General features: G+C 39.8%; 4 protein-coding genes across 5 annotated transcripts; 1 reads left to right on the forward strand and 3 right to left on the reverse strand.

Moving 5' to 3' along the window:
* LOC114749498 (protein EARLY FLOWERING 4-like) lies at window positions 1-838 on the reverse strand. The gene has a single exon (XM_028937990.1). The coding sequence runs from the start codon at window positions 724-726 to the stop codon at window positions 340-342; it is 387 nt and encodes a 128-aa protein (XP_028793823.1). The 5' UTR covers window positions 727-838; the 3' UTR covers window positions 1-339.
* Window positions 839-4,678: 3,840 nt separating this feature from the next.
* On the reverse strand, window positions 4,679-8,373 carry LOC114749497 (DNA replication complex GINS protein PSF3). The gene is made up of 7 exons (XM_028937989.1): window positions 8,292-8,373; window positions 6,806-6,914; window positions 6,366-6,434; window positions 6,172-6,272; window positions 5,613-5,705; window positions 5,170-5,309; window positions 4,679-5,072 (listed from the first exon to the last, which is right to left on the reverse strand). Exons 2-7 carry the CDS (start codon window positions 6,851-6,853, stop codon window positions 4,963-4,965), a joined length of 561 nt encoding a protein of 186 aa, XP_028793822.1. The 5' UTR covers window positions 6,854-6,914; window positions 8,292-8,373; the 3' UTR covers window positions 4,679-4,962.
* Window positions 8,374-14,681: 6,308 nt separating this feature from the next.
* LOC114749496 (uncharacterized) lies at window positions 14,682-16,598 on the forward strand. Its single transcript, XM_028937988.1, has 3 exons — window positions 14,682-15,141; window positions 15,327-15,595; window positions 16,533-16,598. Exons 1-3 carry the CDS (start codon window positions 14,868-14,870, stop codon window positions 16,596-16,598), a joined length of 609 nt encoding a protein of 202 aa, XP_028793821.1. The 5' UTR covers window positions 14,682-14,867.
* A 1,322-nt stretch (window positions 16,599-17,920) lies between these two features.
* Window positions 17,921-22,348, reverse strand: LOC114749495 (cytochrome P450 90A1-like). 2 transcript variants are annotated; one of them, XM_028937985.1, is made up of 7 exons: window positions 21,595-22,348; window positions 20,576-20,974; window positions 18,836-18,925; window positions 18,604-18,682; window positions 18,401-18,507; window positions 18,191-18,327; window positions 17,921-18,117 (listed from the first exon to the last, which is right to left on the reverse strand). In XM_028937985.1, exons 1-7 carry the CDS (start codon window positions 22,108-22,110, stop codon window positions 18,015-18,017), a joined length of 1,431 nt encoding a protein of 476 aa, XP_028793818.1. In that variant the 5' UTR covers window positions 22,111-22,348; the 3' UTR covers window positions 17,921-18,014. The 2 variants fall into 2 exon arrangements, with proteins under 2 accessions (XP_028793818.1, XP_028793819.1); XM_028937986.1 differs by lacking the exon at window positions 18,836-18,925.
* Window positions 22,349-24,555: the final 2,207 nt, after the last annotated feature.

Genomic DNA, 24,555 nt, shown 5'->3' on the forward strand with positions numbered 1-24,555 from the left:
AACAGATTAAAGTCAGTTTATATTATTGCTTTCAGGACACTGACGTACAGTTTGGGCTTGACAACTTATTCTACTTGGCCAAATGAAAGGGTCTGCATATGTGTGTGTGTGTGTGTGTGGGACTAATGACGTATGTTTACAAATGACAAGTTCAAGGATTAATTATTCGCGAGGAACAGAACCTAAGTAAATTACCGTCATTATTTTTCAACCACATGTACAATACGCAAGGACACACAGTGCACGAGATAAAGATAGGGAGAGAGGGGGTAGGAACGGGAGATTGGATGGAGATGGAGTTGTAAAATAATGGAAAGAGCGTTGGGATGTGGCGGCATGTCATTTGTTGCGTCGAGAGCCAGAGTTCTTGGAGTGTTTGTGGCACATGGTGGTAAATTCGGAGTTGAGATCAGAGTAGATATGGGCGACCTTGGAGATGTTGCCGTTGAGCTCCTGAATGAGAGAGACGTTCTGGGCCATATTGTCGGGGATCCTGCTCTGGTGGTTCTCGTTCACCTGCTGAATGAGGAGGCGGTTGCGGTCCAAAACGGACTGAACCTGTCGGAAGCTGCTGTTGAAAGTGGCCCAGGCCTGAGGGTCGCCGTCTTCGGTCTCCTCGACCTCTTCGTCAGACTCGCCGGTGGTAGTGCTGACGGAGGTGGTGGTGGTGGGGTGGTGGTAGTAGTGGTTCTTTTTGTGATGGCGGCGGCGGGAGGGGTCTTCCATCTGTATCAATAATACGATGAAGATGATCGAAGAGGACGGAAGGGGAGGGGTGGATCGATGAGTGTGTGAAATTGGCGAGTATGGGTTGGGCTGGTTTGGTGAGGAGAGGGTGAGGAGGAGGCAACGTATATATAGAGGCCGGGGGAGCTGGAGAGTGGCGTTATTTGATGAGTATTGAGTATTATATTGGCGATAAGAAAGAATATGGCTTTGTGTTCCACCTGCTGCTCTCTTCATCAATGGAGAATAACACACCCACCCACTCGCACTGGGCAAGAGCGTGCGCTGCGCATAATACCAAAGCAGCCAACTCCTGCATGCAAAGCAATCTGTGATTGGGAGGGACAGGTGAGAAAGCGTGCGTGCGAGTGGGGGAGGGTGAGGAGCAGGGGCAGAGAAAATATCTTAGAGGTGGAACAAAAGTGAAAAGGGCAGGGAAAGGCGGTGCCACGACGACAAAAAGGGCAGGTGCCTTTTTGCCTGCGTGGATCAGAATATGAATGTCTTCAAAATATCTCCGCCATAAATATCGCCCTCCAAGCATCAAATTCCCCCTCCTACCATTACCTTTCCCAATCTTCCGCCGGGACCCCCTCCCCCCACGCCTTTCTTTTTTCTTTTTCTATGGAAGTTTGATAAAATTTGTGTTGTGATACATACTAAAATTATTGTTCTGACTATTGTTATATAGTATTTATGTTAGAAACAACGTCATTCTCATCTACCGATATTAGGCTTGTTCTCATGTACGGAGGGGTCGTGACCGATTCGGTTTCACTGGTTTTTAAGATAGCTTCAGCTTGTCCCTTCTCCTAAAAAGATATAAAGTAAGGATTTAGTGTGATATAATTTTAATTTTCAATAAAGTCCACACATATTTTTAAAATAAGAACAATATTATAATGAAAAAGAGAGAGGATCAATCTATTTTTATTGTCTATGATTTTCTTTTCATCGCCATTCAACTTTCAGCATAACAAAAACAACTTGGGGCCAGCTCCCATATGCGTTTGCGAAATGACCAAAAGCGCATAAAGAATATTCTAAACCCTTTTTTTTTAAAAAAAAGTTCTTCCTTTTGTGGTCATGATATTCTAAACTCTGAAATTTAAGAGCTGTTAGGTTTATTTTACTGATTTTTATGGAAGTAAAATATTCAAAAACTGGGGGGAATTCATAACTGATAGCTTGTTTTATTTTTTTAAGTTATGAGAAATCCAACTATTTTTTAAAAATAAATATATCATTTTAATGCTAAAGCCAAAAACACCCTTTTATTCATGATGTTAAAAGAAAATTTGGAAACATAAAAATATTACAACAACAACAACAAAGCCTTATCCCACTAGGCGGGATTGGCTACATAGATCGTACGACACCATTGAGCCTTATCCAAAACCAAATCTTTGGATAAATTGTTAATTAAAGAAATCTCTCTCAATGACTTCATTAAGCGTTGTCTTCAGCCTTTCTCTACTCTTTTTTATAGAACTCCATACTATTTGATTAAGTCTTCTTACTGGCCGTCCCAAAGCCTTCTTTGCACGTGGCCAAACATCTCAATCAATTTTCTATCATTTTCTCATCAATAGCAACCACTCCAAACTTTCCTCGTATATGCTTATTATGGATCTTGTCTTTTCTTGTATGACCACACATCAATGTCAACATTCTCATCTCATCAACTACCACTTTATGTTCATATTGTCTTTTTAAAGCCTAATACTCGCTACCATATAACATTGCTAGTCTTATAGCAATGCGATAAAACTTTCTTTTGACCTTAGTTGGTACTTTCCAATCGTAGATAACTCCAGTCACTTTCTCTATTTAAACCACCCAGCTTGAATTATATGACTAACATCTCCATCAATTCCACCATCTTTTTTATAATTGATCCCTAATATTTAAGCTTTTCCACTTGTGGAATGACTCTGTCTCTATATCTGACCTCCAATTTATACTAACCTGTCTCTTATCAAAAATGCAATGCATATATTTTGTCTTACTTCTACTCAAACAGAAACCCTTTGATTTCAAGGTTCTTCTCCATGTCTCAAGTTTAGCGATAATCCCTTCTTTTGACTCTGCTAATAGAACTATATCATTAGTAAAAAGCATGTGATTCGAAATTTCTTCTTTGATATGCTCAATTAGAACATTGAGAACTAGGTTAAACAGATAAGGGCTCAAAGATGATCCCTAATGTAGGCCAATCCTTACAGGAAAGTCTTTTGTCTCACCTCATGGCATTCTAACACTAATTGTGACTCCCTCGTACATGTCTTGTGTCATTTTGATATAAGCAACACGTATACCTTTCTTCTCCAAGGCTCTCCAAAGCACTTCTCTAGGCACACTGTCGTAAGCTTTTTTCACATCAATAAAAATCATATGCAAGTCTCTTTTATGGCTTCGGTACTTTTCCATTAACCTACTTAGTAAATAAATCGTTTTTGTTGTCGATCTTCCTAGCATGAACCCGAATTGATTTTCAGAAATACAAATCTCCAATCTCAACCTATTTTCCATCACTTTCTCTCATCAATTTCATGGTATGGCTCATGAGTTTAATCCCTCTGTAACTCGCACAGTTCTAAATATCCCATTTATTCTTGTAAATAGGTACTAAAGTACTTTTCTCCAATCATCAAGCATTTTCTTGGAGCGCAAAATCTCGTTGAATAACTTAGTAAACCGTCATAGCACCCCACGTTCACCCAAATATTTCCAACTTCTATAGGAATACTATCAGGTCCAACTACTTTATTGTTTTCCATTTTCTTGAGAGCTACCTTAACTTCACCAACTCGAATTCTTCAATAAAAAGCAAAATTATGTTCTTTTTCTCCAATTATCAAATCATCAAGCTTATAAGTTGTTCCTTCACTCCCATCATTAAATAGCTTATAAAAGTAGGCTTCCCAGCGATCCTTAATATCACCATCAGTAACCTAAACTCTACCTTTTTCGTTCTTTATACATCTTACTTGGTCCAAATCTCTTGTTTTTCTTTCTTTATTCTTCGCAATCTTGTAAATCTTGCGTCCCCCAGCCTTAGTCCCTAGATCCTTATAGAACTCCTCAAAAGCTTTAGCACGAGCTTCTCCCACTGCTCTTCTAGTCTCTTTTTTAGTTACACGGTACATTTCCCAATTTTCAGCATTATTACACAAATGTGTCACTTTAAAACAATCTCGATTATGCCTGATTTCCTTTTGCACGTTCTCATTCCCCCACCATGTCTCCTTATCTCGCCAACCTCGATCTTTCGATTCACCCAAGATTGCTTTGGCAATCTTCTAGACCTTATTAGCCATTTCCATTTACATAAGATTAGCATTTTCTTATAGCTCCTAAACCCCTTCCGTTAAAAGAATCCTTTTGAAAATCTCTTGTTTCTCTCCTTTTACCTGGCACCATTTGTCCCTTGGGGTTAACACTTGTGGATGTTTTTGTTTTATACACTTAATACATACATCAAAAACCAATACTCTATGTCATGCCATTTTCAGGAGTCACTTTACAATTTGTGCAGAATTTTCTATCAACATTCCTTACCAGAAAGAATTATTCTACAACCTATGGGTTCTACTCTTGTAAATAATTAAATGTTCCTCCCGCTTCTTAAAGTAAGTGTTAACAATCTTAAAGTTATACGCGAAAAAGAAATCAATAATAGCTTGCCTTTCATTATTACACACTCCAAAGTCCAAACCCATGCCATAATGAGTCCTAACATATTATCCAGCTTCTTTACCAACATGTCTATTAAGATCACTATCAATAAATATTAAAGATACTAAAATAATTTAAATTAACATCTCTGTTTTTAAACTTATCCTTATTTAATACGAATATTAATTACTTATTTATGAAGCAGAATATCGGAAAGCAAGTAATTTTAACACAATCCTAAAGGCATTCTAGGTTAAAAAAAGTATTAGTTACATTTAAAATTTCACAAATTACCTTATACATTGAAACCCGACTTCCCCAAAAAAAATGCCTTACATTAGCAAATGGGAGTAAAAAATTTGTCAGGCGTGTTTCTGGTGGCAAATGTTGTTCCTAACACATACACATATATTCTCCATGAAACATATGGAGTATATTCCACCAATAGCATAATACTAGTTTCTTTTAAAATACTGAGTAAAGAGTACAGCCACAAAAACCAACATGTTTTTGGCAATTACTCCACAGATTGAATTAATGGATGTCTTGGGAGCAAAACTATTCAGTAGATTTCCTCTTTCTTCCAAGAACAGAGGCTTTCTGAAATCTGGGTCCCCCCATTCGCCACTTCTTGAAGGATGCCATTGAGGATTGAGCTGCATTATACACTACGCAAGCCATGAACATGATTAAGCTACATTGTTAAGATGTCGACTTAACGAAGACAGAAAACATGTTTTACTTCATAAGTAGAACTAAGCTCACAATTGATCTCTTCTTTTGTCAGAATTGACCAGAATTTGGAAGCAGCTGAAATTGCTGCGGAATGTGCCTTGGTGAGGATTTCCTTGTACCTATTCTTAAATGCAGACAAGAGAAGAAACCCGATGGTCCGATCACCAACCCTGCCATGAAACAGACTTGCTTAAGCTTCAGAGTAATTTGATAGTTATAATATGTGCTTGTCAAATCGTAAATCAGTTCAGTCATGAATAAATCAAATTGAGAACCACAGGATTCAAAACTCTATAATAATAGCGTGGTAATTATGTTCACCATCTATGATAGGACCATAGGAATAAGCAAGAAAATGTCAATGGGAATGAGACTGTAAACTTCAAGTAATGCAAGAAACTAACGAAACAATTGCGAAATTAAAAAATTTCCAATGCAAGAAACTGAAAGATTATAGCGTTAGAGAGACTTACACTGGTGCTATCTTGCATCCAAATTCATAAAAGAATGGGCATCGAGACCTCAGATCCACACTCGCACAATCAGCCTGAATCTCGAGTCTTGTTCTGAGATCAAAACGCACCAACCATAAGAGCATTTGCCGGCATAAATAAATTCAAGACTTTATAGCTTAGAATTAAACCAACCCAGTGTTAACTTCAACCTTCATCTAGTAGATTTGGACCCAAGTGGGGATGATAATTGATAATTTGCTAAAATATTTCGTCAACAATTTTGATGACTAGTATAAAAAGTTAAAAACAATGGAAGTTCGTCACTGTGCTCATTGTGACAAGTAATCAGAACGTAGAAAAAAATATAGATTGGAAAATGGCATCGGATCCAAATCAAGTTGAAGCATTATAATCAATGACTAACAGGCCTGCCTAACAATTAAACGTGCGCCAGAATTAAACAAAGAAAGCTAAATTGACATTGCTCCTTGACTCATTATCAATGCAATGATGATTATTTATTATTACAAAAGGAGAAGCCTACAAATTGCCAGCAGAGCTATGATTTGATAGTTACTTTTTATCGAAACAGGACGGAACATTGATAGATACTACTTGTCTCAACTGTAACTCATAAGCAAGCCAGAAAGGCATCTCCACTTTGGAACTCGTTTCAATCTGAAAGTCAAACGAGCCAGTGTTTGGTCAAGTCATCAGAGATCCACCAAGCAAGGATTCAGTTTCATTTAATCACAAATCAGCAGTTCTTACATAGTCGGTTTCAGAACTGGGATCTATTCCCACCCCTGATGCCGCCTTTTGGAATATAACTGATACAATCTGTAGTGAGATCACAGCAAGTTATAGTATTATTAGAACAGAAAACTGAGAAGGGAGGCTAAAAAGATTGGCAACTTTGTAATTCACGAGCATCAATGGAGACATAGAAGAGAGAGAATGGAAAACAAAGTATTATGTTTCTTCAATGACGTACGAGGAAAAATTGCATTTTATCCTCATATTTATAACTCCGACTAATCTTGTTAAGAGACAGTACTAACCCAAAACATCTCAGCTACATAGCACATTTAGGCTGACTACTGAATTAACTCATTTATTCACAACGTCTTTAAATATATCTTACTACCATCCCTTGTTCAATTTGACATGCAGCAATAAAAAGAAAGTTATTGGAGAACTATGATGTCAACCTCTTCCTCTGTGATGATGTCATCAATGTCATAGTATTTTCCCGTCATGACGTCCAGATTGCTTCTCTTACACTTTATATTGACTCAACAAAGACAGTTTAGTCGAGAACTGCATAAAGAGAAACTTAAAGATTTGAATATATCATTGAATTCTAGTCTTCTATCTCATTGAACAGATAGTGCTACTAAAAACAATCGGCAAAATCACCTTGATAGCAGGACTTTATCTGTCTTGTTTACTAGCATTAAAGGAAATTTAAATTGTTCTGGTGCATCATCATGCAATCTATTTATTTATATACAACATCAAAGCAGAGTACTGAGTTTCAGACAGTACGTTGAAACATGCTCGAACCTCAAAACAACTAATTTTATAATAGGAGTTAAATAAATCTATCAAAAGTGACTTTCTCAAGCTATTATATTGCCTGCACCATTCCACCGAGCAGGGTTTTCCCGTACGATGTTTCTACAGATTTAAATGCTTTATATTTCTTTTTTTTGTTTTTTGTTTTTTGAGTAATCAAATGCTTTATATTTCCATTTGAAAGTCAATATATTTAAAGAAAAGAACGGGACTAGTGGAAACAAATAAGAATGAATAATAAGCAAACTAATCAGCTTGACACTAATTTACTGGGATGCTATCACCATGGTGGCACCAAAAATCCTAAAACAGAGAATCTAAACTTTTCTTTCAACATGTTGTAAGCTGTAATACACTAAACTACACAGTTTTAAGACTTTGTAACAGCAGTTCTTGGTGAGACTTCTGATGTTCATTACATCATCGTCCCTGTTAAAAGAGGGTAAAAAATATCATTAGATAATTGAGTTAGACTCTATAAATAGGGCCTTAGTGCATGGGTTAAGGGTGTGAGGTAATATAATCTTCACCATAAAAAGAGGAGGTTAACTTGGGTCTCCTGTCTAAAAAATCCTCATAGGTTATGGGGTTTGTTCATCATCCTTATTTAAGGAATGATTAGTGTTACTCCAAGTGGGTTACAATGATTGTATGAGCACGTGCTCTATCATGAATAATACATTTGATTTCCATCTTTCTTCTTTTTATTTCTCTCAAATCCCTAAAGTTAACAGTCCCCGTGCTCAGGTAATGATAAGGAATTATTCCTGGATAGAAATGTGCAGAGTGTACAGAAATTGAATGCTAATGGACAATTAAATCCCAAACTTGGAAGGATCATATTCCGGATTTTAAAATGAATTCTAATCTTCTGACTGTCCTTTTATCTCTTCATCCTCGCGCTTGCATATTGACGGGAGAGTAGATCCTCCCAAGATAATTGTCTGCAAACTTTAGCAAACTGAAAAACACGGGCAAAAGTACTCACAGTTTGCAACCTATCAACCATGTAATATTTATCCCTTCAATCCTTGGTTCAATTCTATAATATATTCCTCCAGAAGTTACAGACACTACAGCCAATTCAAAGTCTAATATAAACAGTAATCAACGACGCACCTCTGTCGAGCTGCAAACCGTTGCGCGAAGACCGGCGAACCCACGGCTCGGTCAAGACGAAGCCCTGATGTTTCGTTCAGAGTTGGCGCCGATTGCAATAACATTAGAAGAAGATGATGGCGAAGGCGAAGATGGGTGGTGACGGATTCTGCTGCGGTGCAATCTGGCGAGAAGTAGTGATGACACATGAGAAAGAGGGGAAAACGAAACAAAGGCAGATAATTTTAAAAAATGGCGGGAGAATCAAAATGAATTTACGCGGGCTCCTTTTCCGTTTGTTTGTTTTTTAATCCGGGGATTCGTTTTATTATATGGCGTGGCATTTCATTATCGCCCACTCAGGCAACAAATTTTTGAAGTATTACGGGGAAATATTTATCCATTCTAATTTTTTTTTAATGTTTAACTATTGCTGACATGCAAAAAAAAAAGTGCTGGAATAATAGTAGGAGTCTTACAAATCCAATGAAATAGATGATTTCTTTTAAATTTAATTAAAAAATTAATACAACACGGAAAGACCAAATCAAACACCAGTCTAACTATGAACTGGTCAACTATCCTTGGCCTGGTGTGATAATCTAATAATGACCTGTTGCCGATACATTTAAAAAAAAAGAAGGGGAAAATCAGACATGAGGACCTAAAACAACCAATATTTATTATAAAGGTCCGTAAAAATTCTAATTATATTAGAGGACCAGAATATAATGAATAGAGCATTATACCTTTATTTGAAAGAAGCACCCAATGGCATTCGCTTTTCTCCCTCCTCGAATTTGCACCATATAGTCCAGCAAGCAACAATTGTGATGGCGCTTAACCTACCTGCTAGCATTTCTTGAAACCCTTAAAGATAGAAATTGTAAGATCATATTTTGACAGTTAGGTTTTTGTTAGTAGAGATGTGAGTTGTGCAGCGGTCACTTCTAGACTTCTAGTTCTAGTCATGATGGAACCTTAGTTGTGGGATTTATGTCGAACCTTGCCTCCATATCCTACCTAGCGGTCTTATGAGGAATGAACGTCACAGTTACGATATACTCTTTTACTAAATTGTGCTTGCATCCATTACTGCGGCATTCAAATTTTCTCTGGCAATCACTCATTTTAAAAGAAACAAAAAACACAACAATATGGTATAGTTTATTCAAGTAAAACATTGTTGTGCGCTTGTTTGTTTTATCTGACTATGTTTGACCCTTTAATTTGTTTAATCCGATCCGCTCTTTCCAAAAGGCATTTAGAAGTTGACTTCACAATCTTTCTTCGCAAACTCTATGTTTCTGCCACTATACATACCTTGGCAATAAAGCAAACCAACATTAAAGAATAGACACGGTGGTGTGAAGAATGGATCGTGCACAAGAACTTTAAATAATACCCCGCTGTAAGAAGCTGTCTAAGGAGAACATGCGAGATGCGGAGACAGAATATGGGATTTAAGAAGGGGTAATTCAGTATTTTTAATTTTATAATTTAGCATTAGATCCTTCTGAGTAGTTATGATGTTTAGGCTCCTCTAAAATAAATATTTTTTCCTTCCTGGTCTTTCGTTATAATTTTCCCAAAAAAAATATTGCCATCGCTTGAAAATGTGATTTTGTGGCTCACAAGATAAGATTATTGTTACGTTATTTTAGTCAGACTTTTGTTTTGACTAAATCCAGTACATTTTGAAACACTCGCCAAACCATCTTAAAAAGAAATAAGTGGAAAGACTAATCTAACCTGTTAAAACTAGAGAAATAATACACAATACACTAATTTAACTAGTCATGTTTGAAAAAATGAAGGATAGATAAGGACCAAATTTATAATTCTACAAATGGAACAATGAGTATTCATCATCAGTGGACGTTAGAAATAAAATAATTAAGGGGTATTTAAAAATCCTGAGAATTACTTAAAAGAAATACTTTCACGCAAATTGAAACAAAACTCATCTCTCATATTTATTTCTGATTTTATAAAATTATTATTTAAAAGTCAATTCAAACATCTTATTAGCGATTCTGGACACTAAACACAACTCTCCGGCTAAAAAATAAATAAATTATCTTTTAATTTTTGTAACACGGATTGGGCATCAAATAAAAAGATTGATGAGCACATGAACAACGCGTCTATTATTAAATTATGAGCTATAATCTACGTGCACGATCATAATAAAAAGATTTAGAAATTAAAGAGCATTCACTGCCTCCAATCTATCTATCTACTTTATATATAAAATTTTGTAATACCCGGTGATGTCAAAACGGGTTGGGTTAAGCAGTTGAATTGCCACTTAATTGACAGTTAATATGATGATAATGATAGAAGAGGGGCACTATAAACACTATCAGAAAAAACAGAAATAGAGTTTCACAAACAAATTATTTATAGAATTTATTAACATATGATTTATGCAATGTACGTTATCTTCAAACTAACATTCAACCTCGGGGAGCAACCTCTCCATTGCATACCCTTTCCATTACGCCTCCGTTTAATTGAAACGGTATCGTTTGCTTATTTTAAAAGAAGAATTGGCAGCTTTCTTTCCCAGTCCCGTTTTGTGTGCATCCTAGATTTGGCAAACTGATATCGGGTGATCAACCAAAAATCACCTAGGACAAAGGTGATGAAACATGTAAGAGGCCATCAAAAGTATAAATATAAAATGAAATGATTCTTTCTTTTTCCTGGTTAAACGATCATAAGAAACAACCTGCAAAAAAACTCAAAGGATTGCATACAAACTATAAAACAGAGGTATATAACGAACGGAGAGGCAACCAACAAACACAAGTGGTGAACAAGTGAGCAACTTCTTCGATGATTTCTTTTCACATATGACCTGTGAAATTTTTTGGAGACAAAACCCAGAATTTTTTGCTCAGCTGCAAAAAAAAGAGAGGCCGAAACAAATTTGGGATGGATGCCGAACGGGATTGGAAAAGAAAGCTGCCATTTTTTCCAAAAAATAAAACACAAACGATGCTGTTTCAATTAAATGGAGGTGCGATGGAGATGATATGTAATGGAGAGGTTCCGCGCTGCATTCAACCTATTTGTTCTCTACCTTTGTGAATTTAATTATTTTAATGTCACAATAATTGTGGCTGTATTTTTAAGATTTCTTTGAAACTAAACATTGATGTTTTATCAAGGAGAATAACATTATAGGTAGTTTTACTAAAAAAATTTATGTGCAATTAGTATTGTCGTAAAATTGTCAACATGAAATACTTGAATCTTATATTTCATTGTCTGATTCATATATAAGAAAAATAATATTTTTAAAAATACTCCCTTCGGTTCAAAATATAACCTAAACTTTATTAGAGGAATTTGATTTTTTTATAAGATAATATTTACTTTTGTCTAAGCATCTAATAAGTGTTTCCAATTACACTCTCACACATTCTCTTTCTTTTTTTATTCATTTATTGCATCTTTTACTTATTGTCTTTATTAGCAAGGGTATATTTTAGGGGAAAAAAACATGTCTTACATATTTATTATTTTAAAATGATTTTAACTAATTTCTTAGTAAATAAGGAGATAAAGTTTATATTATATTTTGAATTGGAGGGAGTAAATAACAAAAGATAAATTTTATTTACAATAGATTAAAAGGGAAAGAATATAATAAAATATTTTTTTTAGCAGTAGTAACTATTTTAATATGTATCATCTTATGCATCGCATGGGGGAGAAAATTCTAGTTATGAGCTATAATCGACAATCCAAACACCGAAAGTTATTTCTTTCAACCTCAACCCATTACATGGATTCAAAACAAGAAAAAGCATTCGGCCATTCCCTGTTGGTATCACTGTCATAATTGATGGATACAACCCAAAGCCAGCGTTCCGAATGGTAGCAGATAAATGAAAAAATAAATAGGAATGATGGGTACTATAATGAAAATGTCATATACTATTCCCAATTAAATCACTTTAATTTGTGCGCGTAGCATGCGTGTGTCCGTTTATTATATTTGGAGCACGACCTGCCATTCCTTTGCTCTGCTCTGCTAAAATAAAAAAGAGAGGCCAGCCACGACTATCTCTCGTCTGTTTTTGTGAATGGAGAAGCAAGGCCTTCATACTTGATAGCTTATGTTTCAAGCACCAATAACGATCACATGCAAAAAAGAGGACACAGTCTTATAGACTAATATATGTTTGAAAATACGCATCTAGTTAAGAAAACGATCGAGCAGGAATCTAATCCGACCTGTTGTGAGATTTATTTATACCCGAATAAAATACTTTTGAATTAAGTCATCAATTTTTCCAATAGAAATTTTAGAATATCACGGAACCTACACAGCTCCGCTGCCAATAGTATCTTGTTTAATAACAGACAAATACAAGAGCAATCAATAATGTATAATTGGAATTCTAAAGCAGTTTTTTTTCCCTTAAAAAAAAAAAAAAGAACGCAAAGCCTTTCACAAAAAAAGGGTTTGGGTATGAAGAAAAATACTTTTTAAAAGTAATTTTTGCAAATTGAGATAAATTTATCTACACATTTACTTCATATACTGTGAAGTCATTTTTAAAATCATGATTTTGATTATATCCAAATATTTCTTAAATCACCACACGAGATGCATTCAGCTTTACTGTGCGCCGCTTGTACATGTTCTTAGCATGCATAATCATGTTTACCTGTCCTCCTTTGATTTCTTCACACAACGAGTAAAGACGATTCTTCATCCACTGATGAAAAGTCCGTCCTTTTTTCTTCGCAGACAATGAGACTAACAATGCCAGGAGCAGTAAACTCCTGCGTTCACAATTGAGCCTTATACCTCTCGTTTTAATCTGAGCCTCTCACACTCCGGCCTCCGTGCTTTCCTTTCCACGTCAACGCATATAATGACACGAGCAATGACGTGCGCGCGTGGCATCCTCCATTTATAATTCGAAAGCTGCATTTCATCCTAATTAACCTCGCTATGTTTTCCTGATCTGTAATTTTGAACTCTGTTGCTGTGGAGCATTAATTAGTACTACGATCTTTCCGGCTAACAAGAAATGGAACCAGCAATTTATTTTAGAGCAGGGCTGTGTGGTATGCTCCTGCTGGAGCCACAGGAAGGCAGAAAGGTTGCATGCACGACGAAAGCGGTTAGGTGGACAAATGAGGAGCCATTTTGGGCTTTACTCGGTGGAATATTATATATACACACACATAGCTGGAAGGAGCACAAAGTACTGGATTCTCACTCTCATTCCATCTAACAACATTATTTTCCACGAACTGCACACTTAAAAGATATGCAATACAAACGCATCGAAATGATTCGCAACAGCCGAGACAACTCCACTGTTCCCTTTTTTTGGTTCCCGTTCGCGCTCGGATTTATAGCCTCTATACTCGGTCAATAAATCTCTTGTTTCAAATAAGCGATGCTCAGATCAAACATGTATATCGCTCCTGTTTTAACAATCTATATGGTTAATGATGAATGCCTGGTCATTGTTAGGTATTTTTGTTCGGTGGCCAGTAGATTCCTCAAAAAGAAGAAAACAAGAGAGATTTGTCTCTGGCGTCTTTAATGAAATGGTATACATTATACGTGTTATTCGCTAAAACTGAAATTAATTAATACGACGGATGGAGAAGATAAAAGGACGACGGCCACCAATAAGGGCATCATCACATGCTAAATAGATAAATCGATGTGCTGGAAGTCAATCAAAACTGAGGAAAGTAGACGGCAAGTTCAGCGCATCATTTATCTCACCGGTGCAAATGGTTTAAGTAACGTCGACCTGCATAAACAGTTAATCCCATTTTAAATTCCCCATTGGAAAGGAACCAGAGGCGGATTTAAACGGCCACAGCGCTGCATGTGATCACATGCTATAACAACCCCTCGACTCCACCATTCTAGCATGATTGCCACACCCTGTTCCTTTTTTTAATCCCATGTTTGCTTCAATGTTTTTTTCCCCCTCTTCCAAACGAATACCTAAAAACCTATCACCTATGAATATGGAATACACATACACTTAAAATTTCGCGGAGAATTGTTTTTCTCATGAATCGAGTGCTTTTCTTCTTAACAGATGGAAAAGTTATATCCCGGAATGCGTATGCACAGATGTGTGACATAAATCAGGTGGGGGGAAGGCGTCGTTGGATGGCGCCATGGTGGACACGCGTCAGAAACCTAACAAGGAAGTGGGCGCTGGGGGGGTTTCAGAGAGGATAGCCATCCCTGGGAAATTAAAGAAAAGGGTAGAAATAGGAAAACCTAGAATTTGCCGTTTAACTGTTCTTTTTAGTGAAAAAGTACTCCAGGTAATGTGGGGCGTTGGACCGGGAACAGGGGGAGTGAGGGGCTTTTATAAGGTGTGCGTGTAAATTTGCAGCCTCCATTTGTCATTAGTCAAGCTGCAGGACAAGTCGGGTCAAAATCGTTGCCCTTCCGCCTGCACCTTCCCATATCCGCGGGGTCTCCTTAAACATTGTCTTCCATCATTGTTCTCGCCGTCCTCTCCTTCATTCTCTTTGTACGTATCTATATACTACCATTCAGCCCGCTGCCTTGCAAGCCCCGAATTTGCCAAAATGGGATTCTCCAAGGAAGACGCATCCAGACGGATATTGAGGGCTCTCAAGACTCTGTTCTTCCTGATCACTATGCTCGCCTCTCTTCTCCTTTTCTCAGCTCCCCTCCTCCTGGTTATTGCCGACGCTCTTCTCCCTTCTGCTCTCTTCTCTGCCATTTCCCCTTCCTCTCCCTCCCTCCAGACTCTCTCTTCCCATTTCCATCACTACGACTTTCGATGCTCTCTCCTCGATATCCCCCTCCTCTCCATTATCAGGTCTTTCGTCATCTTCTGTAAGTACTTCTTCACAGACCTGTTCTGTTTTACCCTTCTTCCGCCCATTTTGCAGTGCAAATTGTACTACAAATGGAACTTATATTTATTACGGAACGAGGAGTACCTTTTAGTTTTTTCCGAGTTAGTTCATATATACACCCTTTCGAATGGAAAGTAATACTATGCGTGCGTCCTGCTATAGGTGTGTATAGCTCGTGTGATGGGCCGAGACTCTCACGAGGACCATATCTGGGGGTAACGACGGCTTGCTCTGTTTTGTCGGTGATATTTGTATCGGTGAAAGCTGCTGTTTATTTGTTTGGCGGGTCGGGTGGAAGAACCGTGAGAGCCTCGGAAATAGCTCTGTTCATGTGTTCCTATGCGCTGGCGGCGGGCCATATCGTGGTTGCCCATCGAACAAGTTGCAGAGAAAGACGGAAGCTTTTGGTCTACAAGATTGACATCGAAGCGGTAAGTGTCTGCATCTCATTTCCTTCGCATTCCAAACAAAAAGTTGCATGTGCATAGCGATCAAGTATATGAGTTTGGGAAATAAAAGAAGAAAGGATCAGTGCGGTCATTAACTGAAAATTTCAAAGAGTAGTTCATTTCCGTTCTCTTCCTTTAGCTGAGTTTGTGCGGTGGGAACGGGGAGGAGAAGTGAATATTGCAGGTCCCACGAAAGTAGCCCTAAAAGAGCAGGGAAGGAGTCATGAATACGGCGGAATTTGGGGCTTTTCTGGAAGGTCAATGTTGGGGTTGGGGAAAGCCATGTTGCTTGCGGGCCGCCACCAAATTCACCTAGAATGCTTCAACGCCCGGTTCCTGATCGGCCTCGGCCATATTTTCTTATTTACTCATATGCTGACTTTTCAAGACGGCCAGACTGGTCAGGGGGACCGAAATAGGGCGGCTGAAAAAATTGAAGTGGCTGTCTTTTTTAAATTTCGAGTTCGACCTCTCAAATTTTAAGTTTATTTTTCGGTTAAATTATATTTTATCCTTAAAAAAATAGTAGTTGAAAATTTATTTGTTTTTGATATAATGAGATGAGCGTAGAATTCAAATCATGATGGGTCAATCACTATACCCAACGGTCAAATTTTGCCATTTTTAAATGATCACTTGGGCGTGATCAACACTGAAGGAAGACGTGCCCCCTGACTTACGGAACCGTGATTTTCTTCAGTTAGTTCAGAGAATTCACATGAACGGGGGGGATTACTCGCCGCCCTTGCATAATTTACTGTTCACAAGTGTATGCAAATATCCGTATCATCGTGTGCCATGTGAGGCTAGGTTCATTTCTTTTTGAGAGATCATAATCTATTTTCATTTTATAACTTTTAAGCCGGCACTGTGGCAATCTAATAAAAAAAATGATAATGTGTGTTGTGTTTGGGTGCAGATTTCAGCCTGCCAGAACGGGCATCCGAGGTATCCCAAGATCCTGCGGGAGGAACGAGTCAAATGAAGCAGCTAACGGCCAGATGAAATATATACATACATTTAACATAGGAGTTTCCAGTCTAGCATCTTCGGCTATTCACACTCAACTGACCAGAACCTCGAGGTATTTTCTGGTGACATTCATTCTAAGATTAGCTCGTACTTTTCTTTTATTTCTCCTTGGTTAAAAATGGAGAAAATGGATTTATGTCTGCGCCACCAAATAGGGGCTTCACAGATTGAATCTTAAATTAATGCGCCAAATTTGTTCCTTAAAAGGGCACAGGTTAACCGAATGATGGCAGGAACCTTGACCTTAGAACGGCAAGGACTAACAATGGGGGAGACTAGAGCTGACAGAGCAGCCATGCATACAGACCGTGCCGTGGTTCTAACCTCCATTTTATTTTATTCTGTGCTTTTTGGTTAAGACAAAGTAGTCTATGGTATATTTTGTGTGTTTGGAGCACATGTCACTGTATATAAAGAACAGAGCGAAGGCATTATGTTATTTGCACAGGCCAAAAGGGCCGGTGAAGTTGAGAAATCATCAGTTACCATGTCATGAGGCCACTGGCAGAGTATTTTATGAATTCGGCTGTTCACATTTCGCCCCATGTTTTCTGAAGTCATGAGGCCAACCGGAATAACAAGACATGTACATCCTGAGGCGCCCAAAACTATTTGGTCAATCAATCTCTTGATGACAACTTATTTTTTCTCCGTCTTGCCCCCCGACGTCATAGCCGGTTGTTTTATGGATCAAAACAACAAACAACAATTTGACCATAAGACGTTTTAAATTGTTAGGTGAAAATATAGCTTCACTATCCATTGTGTAAGGATGGGCCAGATTTGCTTCTTCGCAATATGCCCACTATCGCGGAGATTTGTTCTCTTTGGATCTAAATTAGAGCTTAAAAAATTAATTTAAGAGAATCCTAAGTACGACCGGGGACCATAGTCCTTTTTTAAAATTTTAAAAACTGAACGTCGTTAGATATCACTGATATTATTAGACACCCTTAAATACTTCCACTCCGAGGCTCCAAAAGATTCGAGGGTTCGATGACATGAGTTGCTGGCATCGGTGCTGGGGGATGGGGGGTGGGCGATGGGCACCGGCAATATAATCCCGGGGGGGGGGGGGATTTTGATTATTGACAAATCTACAATTACTGCCGAGCTCCGGCGACCATGAAAGTCACGAGTCAAATTCATCAGCGACTTTATTTGTGAGATTAATAACAAGAACCCCCTCATGTGCATTCAATTATGTGTTGTGTTATGGCAGAGAGGAAGAGGACGCGAGGAGTGGAAGAGTTCACGAATGCGATACGGATACCATAATAAAAACTAGCGTAATGATAATAGTGATGATGTTACATGAAATAGGTGATAGATAATTGGATGCCTCGTCTACAACTTGAAACTCTCCACTTCATTCGGTGCCCTCATCTCTACGCTTCACTATGATCGGATACCTCTTCTGCGTCCTAGTGGTTGGGAAAAACACCAGCCTGTCTTCCTCCGCCACAGCCCAGCTGCATCAAATTCATGCGCTTTGGTTAACACTAGAATTGTACTTTTGATGGATTCATAAACCAATACCTGTACCTGAATTGGGTGACAAAGCGGTGGAGGAAGACAGAGACGACGACTCGGGCGAGCTCGAAGCCAGGACACATCCTGGGCCCTCCTCCGAACGGTGTATACACATTCCCCGGGCTTCCTCCTCCTGCTTCCCAGTTGCTCTGTTTCACCATTTTCACCCAAGTTAACATAGCAGTCTCAGGGCAAAAGGATCTCGTGAGATGAGTTATAAACCTGCCATCTCCATGGATTGAAGGAGCGGGCGTCTTTGAAATGTTGCGAATTTAGATGGACCGCCCGGAACGATGCAAACAGTCTCCATCCCTTCGGAATTGTGTATCCTGTTTATTTATTTCAAGTCGTCTGCTATTAAAATTTATATTCCAAAAAGCTGACACCAAATAGAATGATGTTAAATGTTCTTGTTTTTTAGCTACCTCTCACGTTTACGTCGGTCATTGCCCTCCTGAATATGCCACTAATTATGTTCCCCACCCTCAGAGTCTCGTGAACAACCTATTCATCGGCAGAGCACAAACAGAACACCAGGTTCAAAATCAACATATTCTTTTGTTTGCCGAAACCACTCCAATGCTTCATGCTCTTGATCTGCATTAATTAACGACGACGCTTCCAATGAAATATATACTATATGCACCATACACTTACGCATTGAGTAAATGCCATTGACTTATAATCAGTCCACTCTAAAGCTGCTTCCGGGTCACTCTTCTTTGCTCTGATTTGATCGTGCTCGTCCTGCATAAACGCCAATCACACTCTCAGGAAGACCCAAGACTGAAGCTGTGTGCTCTTAGAGCGACCCTCTTCATTCCGCATTACACAACAATGCAATTACGAACCGATTAATCCAGCTAATGTAACTATCCCAATGCATAAACGGAATAGAGGCGTTGAAAGTCAAAATCAAGGGGCAGGCCGGTCTTTGTCATACACTACTTTTTGATTGAAACAGCAAAGGAATGGGATGGGAAATGTTGCCAGAAAAGAGATAGGGTCAGAACTTGGAAGGTGCAAGGGAGAGGCGTAGTCCCAAGAGTCCTAGGAATCACAAAGGGTGCTGTGCTTTTCAACGCTAGTCTGCCTCTAGAGGGAGGCTCGGGGCGATAAAGTGACGTCATATACCTCGAAATCAGTGCCCGACTATTGCACAGAGGGCTCACCTGAAGGGACCGAACTGAACTGGTCCATTCCCCACCCCCTCCCCCAATCTCTGATCATTCTGCGACCAAACAAGTCATTCGGAAAATGACGGTGGGCAAATGGGAAAGCTCTGTTTGGGTCCTGTGAATGATGCGTCAGAGACCAGATTCTGAGTCCACTTTTGTGTTGTTTACCTCCCTCCCAATTGTGGTTGTTTTGTCGTTTTTGACAGCACTAGGCTACGAAGCGTGCGGTTTGGTTGTCATAAATTTGTCCCACGCCTGAGTTTCTGACCCATGTTTCTACCTCTTTGACTTTACCCTCTTCTTTTGACCGTCGTTTTCGCCAGCCCTCGGGCTAAGCTTTCTCTCCGTCAACTGACTTGACGCCCGAGAAGAAAATAACCCAACCTTTTTACTCTAAGGAGACATGATTGATAAAAAAAAAAATGTACGAGTTGATTCAGTTACGGGTATGGCCTCGACAGTAAATTCTAACGATGACTAACAAAACAAATAATCGTTCTTTTATTTTTAAGTAGCGTTATAAAGCCCAGTGATGAGACGAACAAAGAAGGGAGGGAGTGACGGAGTGGGATTTAATTACAGTTGGAGACACAGTGGTAGATGTGTGGAATTTAGAGACGAAGGCGAAGTGACAATAAAATAAACAACGGAAAGCAGAGCATGCATGAGGGGTAAAAGTACAAAAGTGGCCACGCTGGGCTAACCTCAGCTAAAGAGATAACAACATCCTCGTCTGAGAGAGGCCAATGCATGTGATGAGAGGCAAGAGAGTTTAGAGCAGTAAAGAAAGTGTCAAGGATGCGCACGCAGGCTTTTTGACTGCATGTCTCTGAACATTCAGCCTACGCACAAAATCCAACAAACCCACACCACCACATTCATCCAACTCAAATCTTTTTGACGATTTGTTTGAAAAATCAAAATAGGGTCTATTCCTCCCTAGGCGGCCTCGGGTTTTCCCCTACCCCAACCTGACCCTCTCTCTCTCTCTCGCCGGTTGCTTCCCTCTGTTTTCCCCCCGGCATGTCTCTTGCCTTTCTTAAATTCGCTACTTCAGACTTTCCTCCTTCCTTCTTGTGACAACAAAGTCTAGGTTTTTAATTTTATTCTTTATTAATACCACTTTTTAACGAAAACACATAAATGAGTACTCCACAATTTAAAATACTTAACAATGATTAATGTTTTTTTGGCAATAACTGGAAACAGTTGGACGTACCTTGAGCTCCGCCAGGGCAAGAGGGGTGTCGGTGAGGAACTTGACGGCGAGAGTGATGATGGTGGAGGTAGTTTCGTAGCCGGCGATGAGCAGAGCCAGCATGAAATCAACAATTTGATCGTCGGAGAAGCGGTCGCCGGAGGCTAACAGTGCCCCCAACATGTCGTTCATCATTTTCTGTCCCGTCTCGGTCTGTCTCCTCCTCTGCCTCACCACCACAGCGAGCGCCTCCGCCACCTTGGTTCTGGCCTTTATGGCTCTGCGGTATGTGGTTGAGAGGAGACGTACGGGGAGCGTGAAGAATCCTTCTATCACCAGAACGTACTCTTTCCTCAGACCCTCGCTCCATTCCCCTGGATCCAAGCTCATCAACTGCTTCACTGTCAGCTCAAACGTTATCTGAAATAGTTCCGCAATTCTCATCATTTCTTAATCAATTAATTGCCGTCGGCCTAAATCCAAAATCAATAAATGCAGAAATGGAAATAAAACGGGTGATGATATGGTGACCAATGTGATGCCCTGTGCAGGCTCTGTGATGATGATCCGCGCACGGAAGGATTTTATTTGGTTATTGCGTTTAAAAGTGAAGGCCTTTTACCGTTATGTTTTTATCAGTAAATACAAAATCCTTTTATCGTGTCCCGAACGACGGAAGGGAATTTGTCATTTGAGTCCCCTCTTAATTTCCCATCTTCTGATACATATCGACATTCTTACCTTCATTATATTATCAAATAAAACCCCATAATAATCCTCCGCAGAAGATTTTTATTTTAGAATAATAATGATGACCAAAACTCCTTTTTGGGGTGGGGTGGGACGAAAGAAGTTATACAGTGCCAGCTAGGCCAACAGCAGTTAGTAACCTCTGAACTAAATAAGCAAAACCGACTTCCAAGGCTCGCCACCTCCGAAAAGCATGACGGTATTAATTAGAGAGGGAGCCGAAATCAACACGAGGAATCTTTGTCCGAGTTGACTCAGCAGCCATGCTCAGTCAAGTTTAATCGGGGTACCTTCTTGGCCTCCTCCATGAGAAAGACGCGGTCTTTCCAGGAATCCAAGTTGAGCCGGATAAGACGGTCTATATCGACGAGAAGATGTTCTTTGATGATGGCGGAGTTGGCGAAGCTCATTGTGAAGGAGTGCATTCTCTTGTGGAGAGAGCCCTTCATGAGGAGTAAGGAGTGCTTCCCCAGAAGGCTGGAGATCGAACCGGGATAGCTGCAATCGAAGAGCTTCCCTTCGTTGAGGAGAATGAACCGGTTCATCTCCGGGTCAGCCGAGAACACAGTCGGCTCACCGAACACGTGGGTCGTGAAGATGGCACCATAGCGCTTCACCCGTCGGTCGATGAAAGGCTCCGGGTTGTCGCTCTTATAGGCGGAGATTAACTGCAGGGTCTCACCGATAAAGGGCAGCCCGAGGCTGCCTGGCGGAAGCCGCAGCACCCGGCAACGGAGCTGCCGAAGGAGCAATAGAAAGACGGCGGAGAGGCCGAGAGAGCAGAGAAGTGAGAGCAGAAAATCCATTAAAGGAATTTCCTACAGAGGACGAAATCATACAGTAACAATTTGATGTATGGGTGCATGCAGATGGGTGTTAAATAGAGAGCCATGGCTTTGGGCGAGGGGTAAATCCAAATGGGAGGAGGTGAGAGGCCGAAAGCCGAGAGGCACACGAGTGGGGGAAAATAAATGTCGGATTCTTTTGGCACTGACAGCTTTTTTGTTAATTACTTCTCTCTCTCTCTCTAAAACAACGTCCCTTTCTCCTCTTGTCCACGGCGATGAGACTTTGGCAGGTGGGAAAGTATGGGAAACGCTTTCCCCAGCCCTTTTTCCCCTTTTCGAATTTATTAATTGATGAGGCATACAGAAGGGGCGAGGATAGAGAATCAAACTTTGCGAATGCTTACAAAATGGAAAATTTTGAGAGAGAGGACTGGGGCGTGTATGGGAAATCCGGTGCAGGTGGGACTTTAGCTTCAACAAGGGATATAGCCACAGCTGCCAAGTTAATATGCCACCGCGGGTGGGCTCTCCTCCATAATTCGGATGGGCATACATAGCATCTTACTAAACACAACGGACAAGAGTTTCTGCACTTAATTATTTGCGCCATGACCCAATTCATTAGCTCACATGTATGCCTACTCTCAATATTTGACTTCCAATATTCACATTTTTTTAAAAGAAAAACAAGTAATGATTCCGTCCGGGACTCTATATTAAAATCACGCTGGATCTATGAATTAAGAGGAGTCAAAGTTGATGAGGACTGAGGATAGTTGCCATGCACGGGACAGCATGTGCGCTCAAACTTTAAAAGAGGGACTGAATTAAGTTAATGGGATTGGGAGGCCTAGAGAGTGGGGAGGCGTGTGGTTGTTATTTGTTTATGATGATATGTGGGTGTATATACATATATTTATAGGCCACAGAAAGCTACGGAAAGAGTGAGGTGAGGAAAGTAATGTGGCTGCACACCGGCTTTCATTTTCACAGTAGTCCCCGTTTACACACACTTGGCCCCCAACTTGGATGTTCATCCGAGATCACGCGCGCTGATTGGCCCACGGGTGCAGAAAACAAGCGTCAACAATGTCACTGGCCTACCGAACACTAACAGGCATATGAATTTCAGGTTTCAATTCTGAACTATTCCTCAGCCCAGCAGACGGGGGCTGCGTTCCATATTTGTGTTAAAAGTCGACCGCAGCTGCCCAACAGCTTGCTGGGTACAGTGTACATCTGAATCAGAGAGCCACTGTTTTGCATGAGAGGTTGCGTGCTTTCCCTTCGTGTTAACCAACTAACCAGCCGAACTTCGTTGTGGGGAAATAAATCTGTGAGAAAAGTTTTGTATAAGTAATTTCCGAACAACTCCTTAATAAAATATATCGTGACATGTACAGGGATTCGAGACAAGCTACAAGTGAGAGCTAGGAAAGCGATGGGTCGCCGGGACGCAAATCCCATCTACTTTTTTCAAATGCGGGCGTACATATATATTAGGGTGAGATGCTTAGCCTGTTGATGAACTTATTGTTGGCCTTGTGAAGAATGGCATCATGTGCGAGATATATGGGGCGTCTAACTTTTCAGGCTGGACGCAAATCTTATCACATACCCCAACATTCTTGCCTGGAATAACTGTGGGGCGGCTTAATTAATATTATATCGTGGAGGAGACGTGTATTCTGGGCACACCTACGGCGAGTGACGAGGAGGGAGAAGAGAGGATAATGATGCGAGGGTTGAGAAAATGAGGATAAGCCAATTGAGAGGCAACTAAGTTGGAGTGTAGGCGCATGCACGTGCCCCCCACGGGTACCTTTCTCGTCTCTGCTTCCGCGTGCACATGCTCTTTCCCTCCCTTCTCTTTCATATTAAACACAATCATTCTTCTTCCATACTGTTCATGCTCATTTCTAGCAAGTAAAGCAATCCTATATTAGCAGACTTTTAATATCTGGTTCAACAACCCTGCATATTGAACTTCCCTCACAATCCAAAATCAATTCGTATTGCAAAGCGCTTGTTCCCACACCATTAATTCCATCGAGTCAACACAAATTATTATATCAAACTGCGATGGATTGAAATAGACAAGTCGAGCGTGTGATAGCCCAAAAACCCTCGAACTCACCACTTCGATATTTATAAATTAAAAAAATAAAAAAGAGATATATAAATTTTTCTTATTAAATCAGTAAAAAAAAAAAAAGACTTCGACAAATAAAACTTCTGTCGTTTCATGCAGTCTGATTTCTTTTGACCCGCGAAGACAAAAATAAATCATATCGTTGTTTTAAAAAAATAATAAATTACATAAACGCAATCCCCGAGCTACTTTCCGCATGGGCAGGACAACGGTCTCATCACTGTTGATTCGTGCTCTATATTCTGTAAATTCACCCGCCATTCAACTTCCCCACCGATTGCGACGATGCGGAATTCTAGTCGAACCCCGAG

The sequence above is a fragment of the Neltuma alba genome, unplaced genomic scaffold (assembly GCF_004799145.2).
Source record: "Neltuma alba isolate B1F8T4 unplaced genomic scaffold, ASM479914v2 tig00006062_pilon, whole genome shotgun sequence".
In the NCBI taxonomy this organism is placed as follows: Eukaryota; Viridiplantae; Streptophyta; class Magnoliopsida; order Fabales; family Fabaceae; genus Neltuma; species Neltuma alba.

Coding starts and splice junctions, on each gene's coding strand:
- LOC114749496 (XM_028937988.1), top strand. CDS start 14,868: ATGGGATTCTCCAAGGAAGACGCATCCAGACGGATATTGAGGGCTCTC. Junction 15,142..15,326: donor CAGGTCTTTCGTCATCTTCT/GTAAGTACTTCT, acceptor GTCCTGCTATAG/GTGTGTATAGCTCGTGTGAT. Junction 15,596..16,532: donor ACAAGATTGACATCGAAGCG/GTAAGTGTCTGC, acceptor GTTTGGGTGCAG/ATTTCAGCCTGCCAGAACGG.
- LOC114749497 (XM_028937989.1), bottom strand. CDS start 6,853: ATGACGGGAAAATACTATGACATTGATGACATCATCACAGAGGAAGAG. Junction 6,435..6,805: donor ACATCATCACAGAGGAAGAG/GTTGACATCATA, acceptor ATCTCACTACAG/ATTGTATCAGTTATATTCCA. Junction 5,073..5,169: donor GACAAAAGAAGAGATCAATT/GTGAGCTTAGTT, acceptor TGGCTTGCGTAG/TGTATAATGCAGCTCAATCC.
- LOC114749498 (XM_028937990.1), bottom strand. CDS start 726: ATGGAAGACCCCTCCCGCCGCCGCCATCACAAAAAGAACCACTACTAC.
- LOC114749495 (XM_028937985.1), bottom strand. CDS start 22,110: ATGGATTTTCTGCTCTCACTTCTCTGCTCTCTCGGCCTCTCCGCCGTC. Junction 20,975..21,594: donor TCATGGAGGAGGCCAAGAAG/GTACCCCGATTA, acceptor GAACTATTTCAG/ATAACGTTTGAGCTGACAGT. Junction 18,508..18,603: donor GACCGACGTAAACGTGAGAG/GTAGCTAAAAAA, acceptor ATAAATAAACAG/GATACACAATTCCGAAGGGA.